This window comes from Urocitellus parryii, chromosome X, assembly GCF_045843805.1.
Source record: "Urocitellus parryii isolate mUroPar1 chromosome X, mUroPar1.hap1, whole genome shotgun sequence".
In the NCBI taxonomy this organism is placed as follows: domain Eukaryota; kingdom Metazoa; phylum Chordata; class Mammalia; order Rodentia; family Sciuridae; genus Urocitellus; species Urocitellus parryii.
In genome coordinates, this window is record NC_135547.1 from 90166474 (window position 1) to 90191090 (window position 24617).

The 24617-nt window shown below is 43.1% G+C and overlaps 1 protein-coding gene across 1 annotated transcript; it reads left to right on the top strand.

Annotated features, from left to right (window-relative positions):
• The first annotated feature begins 15529 nt into the window (after positions 1-15529).
• On the top strand, positions 15530-22248 carry Was (WASP actin nucleation promoting factor). Its single transcript, XM_026406745.2, has 12 exons — positions 15530-15685; positions 16026-16166; positions 16928-17014; positions 17114-17216; positions 17322-17369; positions 17462-17515; positions 18134-18308; positions 19129-19171; positions 19378-19531; positions 19742-20151; positions 20401-20515; positions 22016-22248. Exons 1-12 carry the CDS (start codon positions 15554-15556, stop codon positions 22069-22071), a joined length of 1518 nt encoding a protein of 505 aa, XP_026262530.1. The 5' UTR covers positions 15530-15553; the 3' UTR covers positions 22072-22248.
• Positions 22249-24617: the final 2369 nt, after the last annotated feature.

A 24617-nucleotide genomic window follows, 5' to 3' on the forward strand; every position in this document is an offset into this window, starting at 1 on the left:
CAAATAATAATAAATGATGGAGATTATGTGGGAGGGAAAGGGACACTATTATACTCTTAGATGGATTGTAAATTAGTACAACCATTATGGAAATAATTATGGAGGTTCCTCAAAAGACTAGCATGGAACAACCATATGACCCATTTATGCTACTCCTTGGTATTTATCCTAAAAAATTAAAGTCATCAACTACAGTGATACATGCATACCCATGTTTATAATAGCACAATTCACAATAGCCAAATTATGGAATCAGTCTAGGTGTCCATTAACAGATGAATGGGTAAAGAAAATGTGGTGTATATACACAATGGAGTTTTACTCAACCATAAAAAATAAAATTATGGCATTTGCAGAAAAATGGATGGAAATATAGACCATTATTTTAAGCAAAATAAGTCAAACTCAAAAGGTCAAGGGATGTATTTTTTTTCATATGTGGAAGCTAGAGAAGAAAAAGGAAAAGAAAGGTAGGGACAGATCTCATGGTAATCAAAGGGAGATCAGTAGATGAAAGGGAACAAGGGGTGTGAGTTAGAGTGGGAGGGGAGAAGTGCTGGGGCTATTGACCAAATTGTATTGTTATATCATGTGTATGTATGAATATGTAGCAATGAATCCCATCAATATGTACAACAATGATGCAACAACTAAAAATGTGAAAAAAGCAAAATATTGCTACTCTTATTAGCAAAGTTATAAAAAAGACACAGGAGGAAAAATAAAATTGAAATATAGGCTAGTATTTCTCATAACATCACCTTTTTTTTTGGTAGTACTGGGTATCAAACTCATGCATGCTAGACATGCTCTCTAGCACTGAGCTACATCCACAGCTCTTAGGCTATTATTTTTCATTTCAGAATTCCAAAAATAATCTAAAGAATTAGGATCCATACTTTTCTAAAATCCTGAAATAGAATCTTTTATCAAAGTTATAATTTTAGAGGGGCAAAGATAAATCTTATACACTATTAATGGAAATGTAAATTAGTGTAGCCGTTATGGAAAACAGTATGGAGGTTCCTCAAGAAATGAAAAATAGGTGGGGGTATAGCTCAGTAGTAGAGCACTGGCCTAGCATGCACAAGGTCCTGGGTTCAATCTCCAGCACCAAAAATAAAATAAAATATATCCAGTTATTTCAATTTGGATATTTTCATGTCCAAAGGAAATGAAATGTCAAAGAGACATCTGCAGGCCTCCGTCCACTATAGAGGGATGTGCCTTTATTTGTCAGCTCTGACAAATAAACTCTCATGTGTATTGAGAGAGAGAGAGAGAGAGAGAGAGAGAGAGAGAGAGAGAGAGAGAGAGAGCGCTACATGCCCATGGTCAATGCAGCACTATTCACAATAGCCAAGACAAAGAATCAACCAAGGAGTCCACCAACTGACAAATGGATAAAGAAAATATGGTCTACATACATCATGGAATTCTATTCAGCCTTAAAAAATAATAAAATACTGTCCTTTACAACAATATGGATGGAACTGGAGGACATTATGTTGAGTGAAATAAGCCAGGCACAGAAAGACAAATGTCACATGTTCTGACTCAAATATGGGAGTTAAGAAAGTTGATCTCATAGGAGAAGAGAGTAGAATAGAGATCACTAAAGGCTGGAAAGGTAGGAAGAAGGGGAATAAAGGGAAGTAAATAACAGGTACAAAAATACAATTAGGCCAGAAGTGGTGGTGCACAGCTGTAATCCCAGTGGCTCAGGAGGCTGAGGCAGGAGGATCACAAGTTCAAAGCCAGACTAGTTCAAAGCAAGTTAGTGAGGCCCTAAGCAACTCAGTGAGACCTTGTCTCTAAATAAAATACAAAATAGAGCTTGGGATGTAGTTCAGTGGTTGAGTGCCCCTGAGTTCAATCCCTGGTACCAAAAAACAAAACAACCCCCCCAAAAGAAAACAGGAGAAATAAGTTTTAGTGTTTTGCAGCGCAGTAAAGTGATCACAGTTTATAAATGATTTCACATATATATATATATTTAAATATATACATTTAAATTTTTTGTCATAGTAGATGGACAGAATGCCTTTATTTTATCTTTTTTTTTTTTTATGTGGTGCTGAGGATCAAACCCAGTATCTCACACATGCTAGGCAAGCACTCTGCCACTGAGCTATAGACTCAGCCCTGATTATATATTTTATTAAAAAAAAAAAAAACTAGAAGAGTAGAGTTTGACAGCTCCCAATACAAAGAAACAATAAAATATTTAAGGAAATGGAAATGCTAATTACCCTGATTCTATCATCACACGTTGGATAATGTATACAGTGTACTCTATAAACGTTCAATTATATGTGCCAATTAAAAATTTAAAAAAAAAACACATCCTTCAAAAAAAATGTTCTGGTGCTGGGGATGTAGCTCAGAGTCAGACCACTTGTCTACCAAGTTCAAAATCCCTGGGTTCATTCCCCAACATTGCCCCCCACAAAATGTTCCAATTCTACCCTCTAAACATTGGTCTCCTGGCTCATCTATATGGCTGTCAGGCTGCCAGAGAGCAGTGTCCAAGAATGGAGACAAAGAGCAGAGCTATTTGGGCTCAGGCCAAAGTTAAAATGTGCCATGGGCAGAGGCAAACTGCTGATACCTGCAGAAGTAAAATCCTAAACTATTAAACAATAAGCCTCTGCATTTGGGTTCTGGAATAGCTGAACACGGTAGCACATGCCGATAATTGCAGCTAAGGATTACAGGAGGCTGATGCAGAATTGAAAGTTCAAGGGCAGCCTTGACATTTTAGGGAGACCCTGTCCCCAAAATAAAAAAAAAAAAAAGAGCTGCAGGTGTAGCTTAAGGTAGAGTGTCCCTGGGTTCAATCCCTGGTACACCACCCCCTGCAAAAAAAAAAAAAAAAAAAAAGATCACTGCAAACATTTATAAGGAAGCGATACATTATCACACACTGTGGGAAGCCGTTCTCACACGTGATTGGGTACCTCCCTGACTGGGTGTGAGGAGCTCAGGCCACCTGTGTCAGAGCTTATCCCCACCCATACCCCCTGCAAAAAAAAAAAAAAAAAATAGATCACTGCAAACATTTATAAGGAAGCAATACATTATCACACACATATTATATACTCTTTGCCATTTTATGGTCTGGTCTGACCCCAGGCACTGTGGAGGGAGCACAGAAATATATGTCACACTGGGCGCAGTGGCTCATGCCTATAATCCCAGTGGCTCAGGAGGCTGAGGTAGGAGGATCAAGAGTTCAAAGCCAGCCTCAGCAATGATGAGGCATTAAGCAACTCAGTGAGGCCCTGTCTCTAAATAAAATACAAAATAGGACTGGGATGTTGCTCAGTGGTTAAGCGCTCTGAGATCAATCCCTGGTACCAAAAAAAAAAAAAAAAAAAAAAAAAAAAAAAAAAAAAAAAAAAAAAAAAAAGAAAGAAAGAAAGAAAGAAAAAAAAGGAAAGGAAAAAAGAAAGAAAGAAATATAAGTCGCTATTCCTGTCCTCTGGCTACTCCCTATCTCCTTGGGGAGCTTATACCTATTCCTTCCACTGAAGAATCTGGTTCAGTGAGACTGGAGTCCCTAGAAAAGGGAATGTGTGATTGAGGGAGGCTCCCTGGAGAAACCAAGTCTGGGATAAAGAGCAGGAGAAGGTGACAAATGGTGTCCAGGTGTTCTGGAATTACTGGAATTTGATCAATCCTTCATAGTAATAACCACTTGTAAATGCTGAGTCGCTTTAAGGTGGAAGTGTTTATATGTAGCCTATTCATCAACATTGACATCCAAGGTGTCAGGCCAGACTCTTCAGTTAAAAATATGTATTATTGTGATTGTTCTCACGTTGGAATTGAGAAACTAATTTAGACTAAACAAACTTTGTTTGCTAGCAGTAGATCACTTGCCTAGCATGTGTGAGGCCATGGGTTTGATCCCTAGTACCATATATGCACACACACACACACAAAATAAAATAAAAAAATAAAATAAACACTTTTTTTAAAAAAAATGCCTCTTTTCCAATTGATTTTCCTCCCTCAGCATCCTCTCTACCCTGCCTGTCTGTTAGGGCTGCCATAAGAATACCAGATGGGGTGGCTTATACACAACAGAAATATGTTTTTCACATATAGAGGAGGGAAAGTCCAGGTGCTGGCAGATTTTGGCAAGTACTATTATCTAGTGAGGGCTGCATATTGGTTTATAGATGGCACCTTCCCCTTGTGTTCTCACATGGCTGAAGGAGCAAGGTAGCTCTCTGGGTTCTCTTTGATCAGAGTATTAATCCCATTTGGGAGGTGATGTATTCACACCCCAACAGTTCCACCTCCTTATATCACATTGAGGATTGTGTTTTAGCATTTTACTTTTGGGGGGATACATTCAGACTATCGCACAGCCTTCTCCTGATTCCTAAAGCATTGCCCACCTGTCTTCCAGCCCAGTGCACATTACATGGCCATCAGTTGTTCTCTGCATTGCCTCTTTACCACTGGACACACAAGATCATACTCATTCATTTTAGTATCCTGTGTCCCTCCCCAGAGGGCTCATAATGGGCCTGGATCTATGAAAGGAGGCAAAAGGAGACTATGGAGATTTGTGGGAACTTTTGGAGTGCATCATACACACATTTTTTGTGGGTGTTCTGGGGGTGGAATGCAGGGACTTGTACATGTTAGGCAAGTACTGTACCTCCCTGAGCCACACCCCCCAGACACATTCACACATTTATTTATTCACTCATCCAACAGCCAATTCTCCTCCTCCTCCTCCTCCTCCTCCTCCTCCTCCTCCTCCTTTCTTTGACACAAGGAAATGAACCCAGGTATACTTAACTACTGAGCCACATTGCCAGCCATTTTTATTTTTTATTTTTATTTTGAGACAGGGACTTGCTGAGTTGCTTAGCACCTTACTTTTGCTGAGGTTGGCTTTGAACTCTCAATCCTCCTACCTCAGCCTCACAAACTACTGGGATTACAGGTGTGTGTTACCATGCCCAGCTCCAAAAACTAATTCTGGACTACCTACTACATGCTTCAAACTGTGAAATATAGCCAGAAAGTCCCTTGCTCACTTAGGGATTACAGAGAAGTAATGTGTGGGTTTATAGCAAACATGATGGGCTAAGTCCAAGGATATATGGGAGCACACAACAGAAGCCCAGAACCTGAATTTGAGCATTGAGGAAGGAGTCCTGGGGTAATTGAAGTCTCAGCTAAGATCTGAAGGATGAAAAAGGAATTTAAAAAAATATTTGTCTATTTTATTTATATTAGTAGATTTTAATTATACAGAATAATGGGTTTTATTGTGGCATATGCATACATGCATATAACATACTTTGATCATATCCATTCCCACTGCTCTCCCTTACACTCCCCTCTCCCCTCCCCACATCCCCTTCCTATGAAGAAGAGTTTGATAGATGAATGGGATGAGAGGACAGGAGAAGTCAGGGCCCAGATTTCTGAGGATATAGCTCAGCTTTGTTTGTGCAGCCTGTGTGACCTTGAACAATAAAGTCACCTAAATTCTCTCAATCTCAGATTACTCAGGAATGAAATGAGCATAAATCAGGTACTTCTAGATTTGTCTTGGGGTTAAATGAGACAATGTTTATAAAGCATCTGGTGTGCAGCAGTTCAACAGATGTCTGATAAAAGTTTCTCAACAAGTCATGAGGGCAATCCCCCACCCCCATATCAAAGCTAGGCAGATCTCTCATTTTTGGCAAAGATCCAGTTTGAAATTGAATTTATTCTGGCTTTCTAAACTGAACAGACCAAGAGTGGGCTAAGAAGACTTTCAATGTTCAGCTACTGATGATAACTGATCAAAAAAAAAATAGTCACTACAAATGCCAGTCCATCAGACATCAAATAATTTTGTTGATGAAAATTGATCCTCAAAGTTCCAATTCAAGCTAGGCATAGTGGTGCACACCTTGTAATCTCAGTGGCTCAGGAGGATGAGGCAAGAGGATCGTGAGTTCTAAGCCAGCCTCAGCAACTTCTGAAGCCCTAAGCAACTTGGCAAGACCCTATTTCAAAATAAAAAAAAGGGGGGGGGGGTGGGAGCGTGACTCAGTGGTTAAGCGTCCCTGAGTTCAATCCCCAGTACCAAAAAAATTTTTTTTCAATTCAAGTATGCAAGAACACACTAAAGAAATATCTACTGTGGATCTGGGAGAGGGATAGGCTGATGGTGCTCTGCACGTGGAGAACTGAGGAAAGTTTTTATTCTTCTAAACTCACTTCATCAAAGATGGCTTTTTAAAAAGAAATGTGGTAGTAATGAGGATTGAGCCCAGGATTTCAAGCATGCTAGACAAGTGCTCTACCAACTGAGCTACATCCCTATCCCTTTAAGGTGGCTTTTTTAAAAAGCATACTTTTAAAATTAACAAATAATGAATAGGTCACTTTAAGATACTGTTAAAGAAGGTTTTTTGTTGTTGTTGTTGTTTTGCTGGCATTATTGAATTTTTTATTTTGAGATAATTTTACACTTATAGGAAGTTATAAAAATAGTACAGAGATTTGCTGTGGACCATCTGTCTTCTCTTAATGATATCACCTTGGGTATCTGTGGTAAAACAATTAGAGCTATGGAGTTAACAGGTTCAATACCAACAAAACAGCAAACCTTATTTAAATATTATTGCTTTTTTGTGCTAATATCCATTTTTTATTCTAGTACCTATTAAGGATTTCATATTGCATTAGTTATTATTTCTCCTTAGTTTCTTCCAGAGACAATTTTTCAATCTTTTCTGTCTCCTCCTCATGACACACCTTTGACACATACTGAGTTTATTTCATAGAAGGGTCCTTAATTTAGGTTTTCTGATATTTTCTTGTGATTTGCAGGAGCTTATACATTTTTTGTCAATGAAATGAGGCCATTTTTTTTAGTGCATCCGATCAAGGGATTCATGATGCCAGTTATAAGGTCCTCGCTTAGCATCTGGATGGCCATCTTAAGTCACAGCCACCATTTTAAGGAAAAAATTTCGCTTTCCTGCCCAAGGGCCTTTCTGAGAAAAGCTCACCACTGCCTCATACCAACCCAACATTTTACTGCCCAGATAGGACCCCACCGGCTCTGACTCCTGAGCCTCCCCCATTAAAGTCCCAGAACTCAAACCTGTGTTGCCTCTTTCTCCTATAGAGAGATGGCCTTTATTTGTCAGCTCCGACAAATAAACTTTGTGTATCTTTGCCTGGTCTCCCTCTTTCATTTCTCGCCCTCCAGGTTTCGGTTTTGGGCTTTCTTTTCACAGTACTATCTTATTGTTACTGGCAGTCAAGCTGGGGAGCCTGTGGGGATCCTAACTGGCTAGATTTGGCTGCTTACCACCATAATAGGTAAAAGGAGGAAAAATAAATTTTATCCAGTTTGAAGCAGCTAGATTACTTCTCTGCAAGTCCTACTGAAGCTGTTATACTTTATAGAAACAAAAGCCAGGTGATATACATATGTAAATTTAGTTAGTAGACAGGCCTGAGCTGAAAGCGATCTCTATCTTAGGTTTCCTTGGTGTCCCTGGGGGCAGGGGAGGAGGGGAGGAAGAGGAAGCGGGGACAGCCCTTCAACCTTTACTCTCAGTGTGAAGTTATCCTTAAATTCTGTTTCAAATCCCCCTGTTCATTTGTCAATTAATTCCTTACTGCCTGCCTCACTAATTTGCTGCAGCTGGCCTGGAAATTGAAATCCTTCTGCCTCAGCTTCCTGAGTCTCTGGGATTGCAGGTATGTGACACCACACCTGGCTTATTCCTCAATCTTGAGGGAGTAGGAGTGCCATGCCATCTGGCTGGTAATTCATCTCTAGATTGGTGTGCAGAACTCGAACACGAGTCAGATGCTTATTCCTGAAGCAGGCAAATTCTGAAATATTTAACAGTCCCATCTAGGGGAAGGGCTTAACGTTAGTTCGCGTAATAATTCTTTCCCCATAACCTCTCCACTGTTTATGTTTGATGGGGTTTGACAAGTGACTTTACGTGATTTCCCCACCTCTCTGTGAATTGATTTTCTCTGAAAACATTGCTGACTATTTGTAAAGCCGGCTGTGTGTGTGTGTGTGTGTGTGTGTGTGTGTGCGCGCGCTGGAGATTGAACTCAGGGCCTTGTGCTTGTGAGGCGAGCACTCTACAAACTGAACTATATCGCAGCCCAAGCCGGCTTTTTTAACAGCTGCAAATTTTGTATTTGTTTTGTCAGAAAGAGTAAAGGTACTATAATCTTAGTGCACTGTATCTAAATACCACAGGATGCTCACCAAACACCCATTGTGTCGATCCCATTCCAGAATTTCCATACAAAAAGCAACCCTTCGGTTTTAGAAACTAGAGCATAAAACAATTTAAGAAGAGCTCGATGCTGATAAGAACTCGCTATTGGGTTTGTTACAGAGGTTACAAAGGACGAGCCATGCCCTGGTGTGTGATCTCCCTAACTTCCGATAGTAAACATTCCATTTTGCCTCTTTATAGGTGAACTTTACACCCACGAGTTGATATTCGAACCCATCATCTTAAATCCCCAAATCCCAGATTCCTCGGAGCCTGAGTAAAGGGCTGACACCACTGCGCATGCCCCAAAGCAGTGACAATGGGAGCCCACCGCACTGGCGCGGCATCTGAATTATATAATTTCCTGAGCTGTGCAGCTTCAGAGAATAATAGGGACCATAATTCGGTCATCAACCAATCAGAGCCTCCGACAGCCCGCTGAGCCAATTGCCTACTCAATCAAGTACATTGCAAGCCGGTTCGAATTTGAGAAATACAGGGTGAGCCGGGCTAACATGGCAGGATGTGAGAGAGGTCGAGGGCTGACTGAAGAGTGAGATCCGCCTGCGGCGGGTGGGAGTAGACAGGACAGGACCGGGTCCCGGGACTAACAGGCCGGTCCCGGTGTGGGGACAGAGCACTTCTTCTCTGTATTCCGCGCTCCTCCCCCAAACACAAAATGGTACATGCAAAATGGTCGCTCCTCTACACGGTTCGATGCTGCGTGTATTGTTCCATTTGAGCTTTCCTCCCCCACACCTGGGATAGTTTAATTATCACTCCTGGGGTCACACATGGGTTTAGAAGGTGGTGGGTTCACACCTGAGTATGGATACTCCTGTGGGCACACAGACTGAAGTGTGGATACTCCTGAGGCAGGAAGAGTTGGTGGTGACTGAGGATATGAACAATGTAGGGACAAAAAAATGAACTTTGTTGTCGTGTCCGTGCTAGTGTTTGGCTGTTCAGGTTGTAGGTTGACAGGGAGGGCATGTCACACTCCTAGAGGAGTCTGTCTGGGCCTGACAGAATGAACCTCTGACATGGGCTTTGCAGGAGGGGAAAGTAAAGAAGGGGCAGTGTGAATGTGGTTATGTATTCTGGTCTCTAGCCATCCACCAATGGTGGTGGGATCTAAAAATGAGCGAGAAGTGTGGGGAGGGGTTTGGGGGTAATGCTAGGCTGAAGGAAAGATACTTCATTTGTCTGTTACTGAGCTGTTTCATAAAAAAATATGCTGCATAATTATAACATACGTCAAACTCTGTCTTAATCACTTTACATGTATGATCTCATTCAGTCATCATAACAAACTTAACTATTATATTTTCACTTTGTGGATGAGAGAACTGAGGCATTCAAAGCTTACCAGAAGGTGTGCAGCTGAGAAAGGCCAGAGCCAGGGCAGGGCCAGGCTGGGGGGCTCCAGATCCTGGTACTAACTACTGAGCCACTCTTATTTTTATGGATGTTTCTTTTCCTGTGCTCACCCAGTCCTCACCCATCTCTGTCATTACTAAGACTTCCTAAAACACCATTTGTCCATAGCCTTTGGGAACAGTGTAGATACTTATAGGAAGGGGGCTGGCCCCTGGGTACTGTTTTCCTTCCTTCTATCCCCAGGCAGGGGGAGTAGAGAGAGGACTGGGAAGCCTTATAGGAAGAGGGTAATAAATCACAGCACAGATACCTAGACTGTACAATTATCTATGAATTGCATGCAGGGACCTGTGCTAGGTGATGTGGACACTGCAGTGAAAAGACAGAAAAAGGTCTGCTCCTTCCAGTTCTGGAGGTGCATTTGGGGGATTCTTGGTAGGTATGTTTTGATTGTTACCATGACAGATACGTGTGTTTCTGCATTGAATGGACAACCTGATGCAGGCAGCAGCCCCATACTACCAAGATTTGTAAAGTACATAAATACCACTTCAGGGTGGTAAAAGGAGGTCTCCCAAAATGTTTCTTATTAAAAAGAAGCTTTGGGTCTGGGATTGGAAATGATGCTTACATAGGTCAAAGGTGTCCCCAAGATGCACTCCTTAGTCATGGTTACAGAGAACCATGAGGAGGAGGAAGGTAAGGGGAGAAGAATGGTGTGGGCATGTAAATGTTGCCATCTCAGCTTCAGTTTGGTCCTAAAGGACAGATGGCTACTCCCTATGCCTAGTCCCTCCATAGACCAATCATGTGGTGAGGACTGGAGCATGGAAGACACCCCCAAGTTGGGCTTGACACATGGTGATGAGGATCTTGTGGAAATTATCTTCCAACATAAAGCAAAATAAGCAAAAGCCTGGGCTGGGCTGTAGCTCAGTGGTAGAGCACTTGCTTAGCATATGTGAGGCACTGGATTCAATCCTCAGTGCCACATAAAAATAAATAAATAGCCGGGTATGGTAGCACATGCCTGTAATCCCAGCGACTTGGGAGGCTGAGGCAGGAGGATCATGAGTTCAAAGCCAGCCTCAACAATGTAACTAAGCCTCACTAAGTAACTCAGTGAGACCCTGTCTCTAAATAAAATACAAAATAGGGCTGGGGATGTTACTTAGTGGTCGAGTGCCCCTGAGTTCAATCCCCAGTACCCCAATAAATAAATAAATAAATAAATAAACAAGCAAACAAAATAAAGGTATTGTTTCCATCTAAAACTAAAAATTAAAATTAAAAAATAAGAAAAAGCTTATTTTATTCTCCATCTAGTGACCCCTGGAGGATGGGGAAGGGTAGGTGATAGGGGAGCACAAGGCTCATGTAAGTTATTGGGTGTATCCTTGTTCTTGAGGGTTCCTGGCATTCACTGTACTAAGAATTAAATTAGAACTTCTGCTTCCAGCTGGGTGGACTGACTTGCATTAGACCAGAGAAGCTGCATTAAGGTTTCTATTGTTTTTAAGTCTATCTGAAGGCCCAGGAGAGCAAAGTGCCTTTGAAGGCATCACCTCAATATGTACTGACATCTAGTGTGGAAAAGAAGAGCTGATGGGGACCCAGAAAAGTCACATAAACCAGCTCTAAATTATTGATGCAGGTTATACCTATCTGCTATTTAAAAATAAGAAAAGAAATATACAACTTTTAAATGTTAGTTTAAAAAGCAACCAGGAAATGTAGCAGAGGTTTAGCATCCCCTGATGTAGAGTTAAGTGGGATAAATCCGAGGGCAGAGAAAGAAGTAAGATGGAGACACAGAAGGAGCATAATAATTTTATCCTGGTCCCTGTGTGACACCTAACAGTTTAGGAAAGATTTTTCACATAACTGGCCTCAGCTCCACCACTCACAAGCTGTGTGACTTGTGCAAATTATCTAAGCTTCTCTGGGCCTCAGGATCCCCATCAGGAAAATAGTAATGACAGTCATCTGTGAATGTTAAATTAGTTCATACATGTAAGATACTTAGAAAAATCTGAAGAAACACCAAATCAAATTAGACATTATTATTAATCCCTCATTCATTCCTTCAATTCCTTCCATTTGAGTATCCACTTGTTCCAGATACTTTATTTTTTTAAGTTCCAAAATGTTATATTTGATTCTGAACTTTTGAATTTGGTAATGATGTTGGCTGTGGGGTTATTCAATGTCATGATAAAGTGTGGAGACATCCTGATTTTTATTAAGACATTTTTCCAAAGTTGCAGTAATTAGGACTGTACAGTACTGCTACAAGGTTAGACAAATTGACCAATGAATCAGATTAAAAAAAGAAACATCAACAGACCACAGTTACACAGAAACTGGAATTACAAAAGAGTCAGTGTTACAGATTGGTGGGGGAAATAAACTTTTCAGTAAATGGCACTGGGACTACCACCCATCCATAAAGCAAAAAAACATTATATTGAATTTCTACCTCATACTTCTGATAAAAATCAGTTCAGGGCAGGCTAAAGACAAATATGAAGAGCAGAACTATAATTTTTTTACAAGGCAGTAAAGAATATCTTCACTTCAGTCTTTGGGTAGGGAATGACCTTCCGGCCCACAAGCTAATTTGTATCCAGCTTTATAAGATACTTTTCAAAAACAATTACTTCCAGTAGGATATGCACAATAACCTATAACATTTTATAACTTCCAAACTCCCCTCCCTAAAGGTCATTGTAAAAGTCAACAGAGCCTCCTGTTGCTGTACTGAAAAAGAAAAGTTTACAGAGGCAGTGGACATGTCACACAAAGCACTTAAGAGCTTTTCAAAGGCCAACTCTGACATTGAGGAAATGAACTAAAACATGCAGGATTCTCAACAGGATGATCCACAAACTAAAAACAGCTATATTGACTCTTTTGAGTGACACCATCTTGATATCACAACATACGCTTACCTGATGGTTTATTTCAGGGTACCAAGGCCACATTATGACTCCCAGTTTAACATAGACAAGTGTATGCTGATGCACTAGGGAAGACGACACAAAGCTTTGTCCCCATGCTGTAAGGCTTTTGTGCCAAAGTGGTCACATATGTGAATGTCAGAGAATCTTTCTTGGGAACCAAGAACAATCTTCAAAAACCAGTATGGGTTTTGTGCCAGCTGTGGTGGCTCGTGCCTATAATCCCAGTGACTTGGTAAGGCCGAGGCAAGAGAAATCCAAGTTCAAGGCCAGCTTCTGCAATTCAGCTAGACCTTTCCTCAAAATAAAAGTAAAAAATAGCTGAGGATGTAGCTCAGTGGCAGAGCACCCCTGGATTCTATTCCCAGTACTGGGGGTGGGGGTGGAGGAATGAATGCAATGACTTTTAAAATTACATTTTTTTTTTTTTTGGTGTACTGGGGATTGAACTCATGGGCACTTGCCCACTGAGCCATATCCCCAGCCCTATTTTGTATTTGATTTAGAGACAGGGTCTCACTGAGTTGCTTAGTGCCTCACTTTTGCTAAGGCCACCTCAGCTTTCTGAGCCACTGGGATTACAGGTGTGCATTACAGTGCCTGGCCATAATGGATTTTTAATGCCCAAGTAGGGGCTTGCTCCCATTAACAGATTGGAAGGTGCTCCAGTTTGGAGGTGTGAGATGATGTGGTGAAGTGTGGGCACCATAAGCTAAGCTGGGAAGGGAAGAGGTGGGAGGGAGGTTGGATTTGCCTCACTAGAAGGACGTTTGAGCCTAGGTTCAGGAGAAAACCTCTGAATCTGTGGGTGTGTGGAGCCAAGAGGTTTCCAGGCAGGCCTGTGGGCCATTCAAGAGATGTGCTGTTTCACTTTCAGTTGCTTGGGAGAGTGTCAGTCATATCCTAGACCTGCTCAGCTCCCCAAAGTGCTGTCCCTGTGCCTAAGAATTTCATATCTCCAAATGGTCTACTTCATGGATAGGGAAACTGTCATCCAGGGAGGCAGGGGACTGAACTGGCATTCACCTGAGGAAACCATCTAACATTATCTGGAAAATTTAGGGATGTGCAAACTCTGAAACCACTGATTACCCTTGTGTGAGTTTGCATGTCAATGTGGACCATGCAGCATTGCTCCCACCAGTAAGAACCAGAAACATCTCAAAATTGCCCCAGAATTACATCCCCAGAATTTTTTTTTTTTTTTTTTTTTTTTTTTTTAGATAGGCTCTCACTAAGTTTCTGAGGCTGGCAATCCTTCTGCCTCTTGGCGATTCTTTTGCCTCAGCCTCCTGAGTCACTGGAATTAGAAGTGTGTGCCACCACGCCCAGCTTCAAAATCTGTTAACAGGAGTCTGTGGATAAACAGATTGCACATTTATGCCATAAAATACTATATAGCAATGACAAAGAATAGCAAACTTTACAAGTAAATATTAATTGTAATATCACAGAAGAGAAGGCATGAGCAGAAGTATAAAAGTGCACCACACACCCCAACTGCCCTGCTTGCAGTCTGGGCTCTCTACTTGCTAGATGGGTGCTATTGAGAAAACCATTTAACTACTCTGAATCTCAGTTTCTTCATCTGTAAAATGGACATAATAATGTGTATCCCACAGGCTGTTATGAGGATTTCAATGATTTAAAGTATTTCTCATATAAAGGGATCAGAACAGTTCCTGGTACATATATTAAGTGCTACATGAGTGTTATGACAAAATTAGAAGAGTCAGGGGTGTTAGTTCAGAGATAGAGCATATGCTTAGTATGTGCAAGGCCCTAGGTTCAACCCTTAGCACCAAAATTTTAAAAAGTAAACAAAACAAAACACAAAGTACAATATCAAATGGGGAAAAAGCAATTCTCCAAAGATTATATTCAAAAAGTTCAAAAACTCAGTGAGTATGGTGGTGCACACCTGTGATTCCAGCTATTCAGGAGGCTGAGTCAGGAGAATTGCAAATTGGGGGCCAGCTGGGCAACTTAGTGAGATCCTGTCTCAAAAAGGGGTGAGTACTGGAACCTACTTAAGTGCTAAAGCACCCCTGGGTTCATTCCCCAGTAATGAACTATTTTTGAAGGGCCAGGGATGTAGCTCAGTGGCAGAGTGCTTACCCAGCCTGTGTGAGGCCTTGGGTTCAATGCCAAGCACTGGAAAACAAAGTTCAAAAACTAAACAAGATGTTGCTTCAGCATTTGTATGTGCTACAAAGTTCCTTTTTGTGTGTGCAGTGATGGGATTGAATTTAGGATCTCGCGCATGCCCAGAAAGCACTCTACAACTGAGCTACACTCCCAGTCCCTCCTTCCTTTTAGAAGGGTTATGATACACAGACAGTAATCTGGGAGCTACAGGAGGCAGGGGTAAGTGATGGGAAAGTGAGTCAGGGGCTTGCTTATACATTATTAGTGATGTCCAGGGTGGAGGTGGGGGTTTGGGATAGGGATGGGAATACAGGGGCTCACTATATAATTAAAAGGAAAAAATTGTAATGAAGTAACCCTTCATGACTAGGGGCCTTGAGACTCAACCCCAAGCTAACTGGGTGGTCTGGAGAGGAAGGAGGTCACCCTGCTGTGTGACTACATCCCACAAAGCCAGCCCTGCACAGGTGCTCATATGGTTCAGCTCTTGCTGCGAACCAAAGGGAGGCAGGTGTGAGCCAGCCAGAGGGAGTTGGGCCTTAAGAGAGTAAGAAAGAAGGAGGAGGACCTGAACTGGTCAAAAAGATGGGTCTAGTCAGTCAAATGGAGGAGGGCCCAAGTCTGTCTAAGGAGGAGGAGACCAGGCCCATTGAGGGGCCCCTGGAGGACTTGTTTCCCTTGTGGTTTTTTGCACTTCCTGTTCCCTTGCTCACTGCGGAAGTTCCTCTTCTTACTCTACACCCAGAGTCTTAACAAACGGAGAGGACAAGGGCGAAAGGCACCATGAGTGGGGGTCCTATGGGAAGCAGGTCTGGGGGCCGAGGAGGACCAACAGCTCAGCAGAACATTCCCTCCACTCTCCTCCAAGATCATGAGAACCAGCGACTCTTCGAGATGCTTGGCCGAAAATGCTGGGTGAGTTGAATTCCTGGCCCTCCCTTTGTCCCTCCCTTCCCTCCTCTTCCTCTCTAGCTCCTCTTCCTCTCCCTCCTAAGTCCTTCTCTTCCACATCCTTTCTTGATGCTCCTTTTTCTTCCCATACTGCCTCTTCTCCTTTCCTTTTCCTCCATCTCATCTCCTAGGATCCACTCATCCATCCCAGGAAGATAACAATGTATGTCTACTTGCCTTCCCTCTGGCTATAGCTCTTCCTCTGGGCCCATGACAGCCATGGGCAAGAAAGGACCAGGTTTGGCTCCACAGCCCTTTGACTACCCCTGAGCAGACTCTACTGACCCCTACTCTCCCCTCCCAGACACTGGCCACCGCAGTTGTTCAGCTGTACCTGGCGCTGCCCCCTGGAGCTGAGCACTGGACCATGGAACACTGTGGGGCTGTGTGCTTCGTGAAGGATAACCCCCAGAAGTCCTACTTCATTCGCCTTTATGGCCTTCAGGTGACCCTGTGCCCCACTGGACATACAAGCCAGTTATTAATCCTCAAAACCAGATTTGTGTCCATAGCCTGAGCCCTCTGACAGATAGTGAACCCCTGAGCCCCAGAACCAAAGACTATACAGATACTAAACTCAGTTTTCCCAGGATGCTTTGCTACTGAGCTATATCCCCACCCATTTTTATTTTATTTTGAGACAGAGTCTTGCTAAGTTGCCCAGGCTGGCCTTCAGCTTGTGATCCTCCTGCCTCAGTCTCCCAAATTGCTGGGATTACAGGCATGTACCACTCAGTTTTGCCTTTCTAAACCTGGGATTATTGAACCCAAGGTCTTCATATCAAAATCTCTAAGCCCAAATATATCATACACTCCCTAAGCCTAATCTGTTCCACAAATCCCCCCCCCAAAAAAATGAGCACTGTATTTTTACCTGAAACTTGTTCTGAATTCAATATTCTGAATTTTCCTAGGCCTAGAGTTCTAAATTCTTAACTCAAGCCCTCAATCTCACATCTAGGGCCCTGAACCCCCAATCTAAATTTCTCACAGCAGTGTTTGATTCTCAGCAGTATCTGAGTCTCTGAATTCCAACTCTCCATATCTGATACCTAGAACTCCAACTCTCTGATCCTGAGCTAAAACTTTTCTTGGTCAGAGACCAAGGCCCCAAATCAGGACACCATATTCTCTGGCTAGATAACCAAGGCCTGACACCCAGAATTGCCTCAGTACTAGCCTGACTCCCACCCTGCTCCTCTCCAGGCTGGCCGGCTGCTCTGGGAACAGGAACTGTACTCGCAGCTGGTCTACTTCACTCCCACCCCCTTCTTTCACACATTTGCTGGAGATGTAAGTGGCCAACTGATCCTTGGGCATCATTTGGGGTGTGGGGAGAAGATGGGAAAGGTGTGGGGGCCTGAAAGGCTACTGACCCCAAGACATGTGCAGGACTGCCAAGTGGGGCTGAACTTTGCAGACGAGGGTGAGGCCCTGGCCTTCCGGGCCCTGGTCCAGGAGAAGATACAAAAAAGGAGTCAGAGGCAAAGTGGAGGTGAGGAGGTCTTGGGGTAGGACAGAAATTGGGAAGAGGTGATTGCACAGGTGGGGATCTAGAAACACCTTTCTCATGATTCTGACTTCTAATTCACCTGTCTAGCTGCAGACAGACGCCAGCTACCCACACCACCAGCACCAGCTAATGAAGGTGAGTCCTTTAGTGCAAGTAGGGGTAATAAGGGCTATCCCAGGAACCTGTGGCAAGGTTGTGACAGTTCTCAACTCATTCAATCTTTCCAGAGAGAAGAGGAGGTCTCCCACCCCTGCCCCCACATCCGGGTGGAGACCAAGGTGGTAAGTGATGATGATTCTTTTCTGTGTCTCTGGATGGATGGGTGAGTAGGGAGTACATAGATGGAGGAGAGTTGGCTGGGTACATAAATGTATAAAGAGGTGAGTGGATGGATGGATATATGGATGGATAAGCATATGAATGGTTGTATGGATTGGTGGCAGACAGATGGCTAAGTAGGGGGAGATGGGAGGTTGCAATATAAATAAATGTATGGCATGCGTGCAACCCGGGTTCGATCCTCAGCACCACATACCAACAAAGATGTTGTGTCCACCGAGAACTAAAAAAAAAATAAATGTTAAAAATTCTCTCTCTCTCTCTCCTCTCTCACTCTCTCTTAAAAAAAAATAAATGTATGGATATATTAGTTGGGTTGAATCTCTGAATGTATGAATGGTTTTCTTGATCCAGCTACTTCTCCATAGACCCTACTTAGATCTATCACCCTCTCCTTTTATGATCATTTAACATACATTGTGGGGGCCTGGAAGGCTACTGACCCCAAGACATGTGCAGAACTGCCAAGTGGGGCTGAACAGTCTTCCCATTTCTTGTCCCTATGCTTTGGCTGGTAGGTAAGTTGGTCAACGGTCCATTTACCCTATTTTTCCACACAGGTCCACCAGCTGGCCCACTGTCTCTGGGACTGGTAACAGTGGACATCCAGAACCCTGATATCACAAATTCACGCTATCGTGGACTCCCAGCACCTGGCCCTGGCCCAGCTGATAAGAAACGCTCAGGGAAGAAGAAGATAAGCAAGGCTGATATTGGTGCACCCAGTGGATTCAAGTGAGATCCTCTGTCACAGGGGCCCACAGATCCCTGGGTGTGGAGAGCATATAAATAGATGGACAGCTGAGAGGATGGTAGGATGGGCTGGGTATGTGAAGGGACAGATGAAAGAAAGAAAGAAAGAAAAAGAAAGAAAAAGAAAGAAAGAAAGAAAGAAAGAAAGAAAGAAAGAAAGAAAGAAAGAAAGAAAGGAAGGAAGGAAGGAAGGAGGAAAGCAGAGAGGGAGGGAGGGAGAGAGGGATGATTAGATGGATAAGTAGAAGGGTTGATGTGAAATGGGTAAATGGATGGATGGATAGATGAGTATATAGACAGATTGATATGTAGGCTGACTGGTTCACAGACAAGATGGATGCAGATCAGTAGGCAGACAGATATATAGACAAATGGACAGTTCAATGGATAAGTGAATAGAAGTAAATGGTTGAATGGGTAGAAAAATGACTATTTGGGAGAAAATATAGGCACATGTTTAGGTGGACAGTATATGTGAAAACAGGTTGGTGGACAAATGGGTAAATAAATATTTGAGCAGATGGATGGGGGGACAGATATATGAACAGGTCAGTAGCCTGATGAATGTGAATGAATAGGTGGATATGTAAATGGTAGATGGATGGTAGAAAGAGGGATAGATGGACAAACTGGCACCACAAACTATGTACACTTTAATTCCCTAACTCCTGCTCATACTCATTTAGACTCATTTACTCATTCTGGCCCCTCCACATCCCTCTGGGAAGGAGAGGGCAAGAGGGCTTCACATCTAGGAAGGTAGGGCAGCAGGGCTTCACTGGAATCTTCTCACCTCCTCTAGACATGTCAGCCATGTGGGCTGGGACCCCCAGAATGGATTCGACGTGAGTAATTCCAAAGTCCCCTGCTCCACACTCAGTTTCCACCTACCCTTCCAGGGACCACTGCTCAGACCCCACCCCTAGAGCCTGCCCTGCCCTCTCCACGTCCCTCTTGGATCCCTCCTTTGGATGGACCCAATGCTAATCTGTGCTCTATTCCTCCTCACCTTCTTCATCCACCCGGCTCCGGCCTTTTTCCATCTGGGCAGGTGAACAACCTAGATCCAGATCTACGGAGCCTGTTCTCCAAGGCAGGAATCAGCGAGGCCCAGCTCACTGATGCAGAGACCTCCAAACTTATTTATGACTTCATTGAGGACCAGGGTGGGCTGGAGGCTGTGCGGCAGGAGATGAGACGTCAGGGTGAGCCCTGTTTATCTATACATCCCTTCTTCTCCAGCCTTGACAGTTGATACCTCTGAAATACACTGAAGTTACTCCATTATGATGGAAATCTCTATGCTGCATGAATGGGGAGTTGATCTCTTCAGGTACCCATTTTACAGATGAGCAAAACTGAAGTTCAGAAGAAAATGATAATAATCACAGTTATGGGTTATTTTCTGCCCACAGAACCGCTTCTACCACCCCCGCCGCCATGCCGTGGAGGGAATCAGCCCCAGCGGCCCCCTATGGTGGGGGGTAACAAGGGTCGATCTGGTCCACTGCCCCCTGTACCTTTGGGGAGTGCCCCACCCCCACCAACCCCCCGAGGACCCCTACCCCCAGGCCGAGGGGGCCCTCCGCCACCACCTCCTCCAGTCACTGGACGTTCTGGACCACCACCCCCTCCTCCCCCTGGAATTGGGGGGCCTCCTGTGCCACCTCCACCACCACCACCACCACCACCACCACCCAGCTCTGGGGTTGGGTCAGTCACTCCCCCAACTCCTCCTACTCTGGTGCCTGGTGGGGGGCTGTCCCCTGGTGGGGGTCGAGGGGCACTTTTGGATCAAATCCGGCAAGGAATTCAGCTGAACAAGGTGAGGACTGGCAAGATGGAGAATTGGGGGTCTGGAATCCAGGTGTTCTGGGCAAGTTAGGATGTTAGGGGACCAAGGCTGAGACTGACTGTGGTGCCAAGCTTTTGGGTTTGTGTAATAGGATTGGAAGGTTGGAAGGGATCCTTGAAGGGGATTGGAATGTGTGGGAGAAGAAGTAATGAAGAGAGGGCCAGGGAAAATGCTTATCTCACAGGTCTAAGCTCTCTATGCCAACTTTGCTTGCTGCAGACCCCTGGGGCCATAGAGAGCTCAGCACTGCAGCCACCACCTCAGAGCTCAGAGGGGCTCGTGGGTGCCTTGATGCATGTGATGCAGAAGAGAAGCAGAGCTATTCACTCTTCAGGTGAGCCTATCCTGCCAGGCCCATGAACCTGGTTCCCAGGGCTAGCATTGGCTGAAAATTCCAGCAGCCACTATCAATAGTGACACTAGGGGTTGGGGGAATAGTTCAGTGGGGGAATAGTTCAGAGTGCTTGCCTAGCATGCATGAGTCCCTGGGTCCCATTCCCAGCACTATAAAGAAAAAAAAATATATATATATATATTATTACTTGTCCTATTAATTACAGTATTCACATGGATCTCCTTTTTGACAATGTTAACATTAAGTCATTATGTGACTATAATATAATTAAGTCTATATTTGACAGTAATAATTGCATTAATGCCAGGGTATATCCACAATATTAGCATTAACCCCATATATCCAGTACTATTAACATTATACCACTGTGTAATGATAATGATATAAAGAACCCCATCTTTTTTTTCAACTCTGGAATCAAACCCAGGGACTCATGGATGCTAGGGAAGCACTCTACCACTGAGCTATATCCCCAGCCTAAGAACCTTGTCTTTGAAAATAATACTGATGGGGCTGGGGATATAGCTTAGTTGGTAAAGTGCTTGCCTCACATGCATAAGGCCCTGGGTTCAATCCCTAGCACTACCAAAAAAGAAAAAAAAAAAGAAAGAAAATAATACTGATGTTAACTTCATATATCAATAGATTTACATTAATTCACTATGTTATAATAATATTTAACTAGCCCAGTTTTTATAATAATATTAACATAAGTTTCCTAATGAGCCAACAGAGTCAACAATATTGTCATTAACCCATCATATGAAGGTAATATCAATCTCTCCTTATTATGTGGCAATAATATAATGAACTCTGACTTTGACAATAATATTAACATTAATCCCAGAAAGTGTCCACACAATGAATGTGAGGGCTAGAGATATAGCTCAGTTGGTAGAGTGATTGCCTCGCATGCACAAGGCCCTGGGTTCAATCCCCCCCACACACACAAGATGAATGTGAGTCCATTACGTGACTAGTATAACAAATCTCATTTTTCACAATGATATTATCATGAACCCCATTATGGGTCAACAATATTAGCAGTAACCTTGTGCCATGAAATAATAATAAATTTAATAATAAATCCCATCTTTGCTAATAATGTTTAAGTTTGTCCCCTTAAGTTACAGGGAAGGCTGGGGATGAAGCTCAGAGGTGGAGCACTTGCTTAGTATGCAGCTATATAGAGGCTCTGGGCTCAATTCCCAGTGACAGAGGGATTGCCATTAACCTTTTGTGTGACAATAATATTCTGACTAACCACATTTTTTACAATACTATATTGACTTCAACTCTAACTAGAACCCAGACCCCAGCTGTAATCCCTATCTTGCCCCAACTCTCCCTCTAGCAGGAGATTTCAGTTCCTCAGAGATGTCCTCACCTCCTAGGCCCTAGGAACCCCCTAACCCTGCCAGGGCTTTTGAATCCTCCCATCCTTTTGGAGTCCCACTTCACATCTTTCTCTCTGTCCAGACGAAGGAGAGGACCAGGCCGGGGATGAATTTGAAGATGACGAATGGGATGACTGAATTGCCCTCAGAATTTCTGCAACCCAGTGGCTCTCCCATTCTACCTGCTCTGTGCCCACCCCCAGGTCCCTCCACAGTCAGCTTCCTGTCTCCAATGCTGTCATCCTTGTCTGGGCCCCACACTTGCCCAAGAGACACCTGGGCCCTTTTTATATATAATTTCTCACTTTTCTTCACTCAAGGTTTTTAAAACAAAAATAAAATAAATGTCTCTTTGTCTTGCTAAACCTCAGTTTGTTTACATTCCAAATGTGAAAATTGGTGTCCTCCTCACCATGTCCAGTTTCTTCATTTATCCCACTTTATTTATTTAGCCTAACATGTATATATTCGTATTAATTCATTCATTCTGTTATGCCCTCAGTCATTTAGCCTGTATTTCTTTTTACTTTACTTTTATTTTTAAATTTTCTTTTCTTTTTTGAGAGGGAGTCTTGCTATGTTGCCAAGGCTGGTCTCAAAAAATGGGCTCAAGTGATCCTCTTGTCCCAGCTCCAGAGCAGCTGGGATACTTGGACTAAGCCCAAACTCCTGGTTTTAGCCTATATTTTATTGTTTCCTTCTACCCTTCTGTCTTTCCACAAATATTTACTGCCAGGTACTATTTTTTTTTTGTATTTTATTTAGAGATAGGATCTCACTGAGTTACTTAGGGCTTCGCTAAGTTGCTGAGGCTGGCTTTGAACTCACGATCCTCCTGCCTTAGCCTCCCGAGCTGCTGGGATTATAGGTGTGTGCTACCCTGCCCAGCCTGCCAGGTACTATTTTAGGGGCTAGAATGGAATGGATAAATTAGGGGGAGGAGGAAAAGAACAGGAAATTAAATCAAAATTAAATATAGTTACAGGTCATGGTAACTATTATAAAGTACTGAGGAAGAGGTAAAGAGGAAACAACATTCCAATGGAGCAATGAAGGAAAGCAACTTAGGGAGGTGACAGTTGTGTTAGACCTAAACAGAGAGAAGGGTAGGTTGGGTAAATATTTTTGGGAAAAGCATTCCAGGTCCAGGGGAACAGCCAGAGCAAAGACCCAAGATGAGAAAAAACTTGGCATGAAGATAGGTGTGGTGAATCAATGTGAGTCATTTATTCATTATATTTAATTATATTTTCTTTCTTTCTTCTTTTTTTTGGGGGGGGCAGTAAAGGGAATTGAACCCAAGGGTGCTTTACCCATGAGCTAAAACCCCAGTCCTTTATCTTTTGAGACACAGCCTCTCTAAGTTGCTGAGGGTCTCACTAAGTTGTTAATTATTTTTTCCATCTACACAATATGAGATCAAGATCAAGAGCATATTTGATGATCAGATTTCCCCACTCTCTATACATACAACTTATATACCAGGATCCTGAGGAACAGGATCCCCTTCTCAATTTTAAAATTCAACTCTACCCAGTTCCCAGTACAAACCAAGAACTGGACAATTGCAATGGAAGAGGCAAAGACTTAATAACCAGACAGATCTGCTCTGAGACCCAGGCAAGACACCCCATTCAGCCTCAGTTTCCTTATCTATGAATGGTAATAACATTATATGACAGATTTCCCACTGAGTCAGCCCTCCTCCTCCACCAAGACTTTTTTTTTCAGAAAAAAATGGAGTAATATACAACTGTCTCTGGTATTTAAGGTGATTTCCAAGGGAATAACTGGAAACTTGTGCATTAAAGCCTAGAATTGAGATTCCTACTCCTAATTTCTGAAATCTGATGGATTCGAGATCATAGATATGCTACCTGAGGAGGAGGAGGGGAGAGGGAAGAAAAATAAAGACTGAGCAGGGTGTGATGGCACATGTCTGTAATTCCAGTGGCTCAGGAGGCTGAGGCAGGAGGATCTTGAATTCAAAGCCAGCCTCAGCAAAAGTGAGGTGCTAAGCAACTTAGTGAGACCCTGACTCTAAATAAAATACAAAATAGGGCTCAGGATGTGACTCAGTGGTCAAATGCCCTTGGGTTCAATCCCCAGTACTGAAAAAAAAAAAAAAAAAGAAGAAGAAGAAAGAAAAAAAAGAAAGACTGAGGAAATTAAGGCCCAGAGAGGTCAAGGAACTCGTTCACAGTCAGTTATTTTTCATTTCTTTTCTTTTTCTTGCAGTGATTGGGATCCTACCAAGGCCTTGCACTTGAGCACTCTATCACTGAGTTATACTTTCATCCCCTCATAATCAATTATTTGACCCCCCAATCTGTGAGATGGAGTCCATAGAGGACAGGCTTCCTCAGTCTACAAGATCAGTAGAATAATTTCTGAATCATTAAGGTGGGGTAGGGGTGGAATGGGGAGGTAGGGAGGAAATCAAAACTAATAAGGGGATGGAGCAGCAGGAGGAGAGGGTAGCTACTAACTTTGCCCCTTAGGAATTCCTGGTAGAAGGGAGAACCCCCTAGAGCTAGAGAAGGAGGGAGTCTCAGGTTTCCATGAATTCTTACATGAGCCTTCATCCCCTAATCCACTTCCTACCCTGGCCAGGTCTCATGTCTGGGGTGGTAGGCACTGAGTCTAGGAAGGGCCTGTCAACATCATCTATTCCCCCTTCCAGT

What these genes read in the sequence shown, in the direction of transcription:
- Was (XM_026406745.2), top strand. Translation starts at nt 15,554, where the DNA reads ATGAGTGGGGGTCCTATGGGAAGCAGGTCTGGGGGCCGAGGAGGACCA. An exon ending in TTCGCCTTTATGGCCTTCAG is followed by an intron (nt 16,167 to 16,927) that starts GTGACCCTGTGC and finishes GCTCCTCTCCAG; the next exon opens with GCTGGCCGGCTGCTCTGGGA. An exon ending in AAGGAATTCAGCTGAACAAG is followed by an intron (nt 20,152 to 20,400) that starts GTGAGGACTGGC and finishes TGCTTGCTGCAG; the next exon opens with ACCCCTGGGGCCATAGAGAG.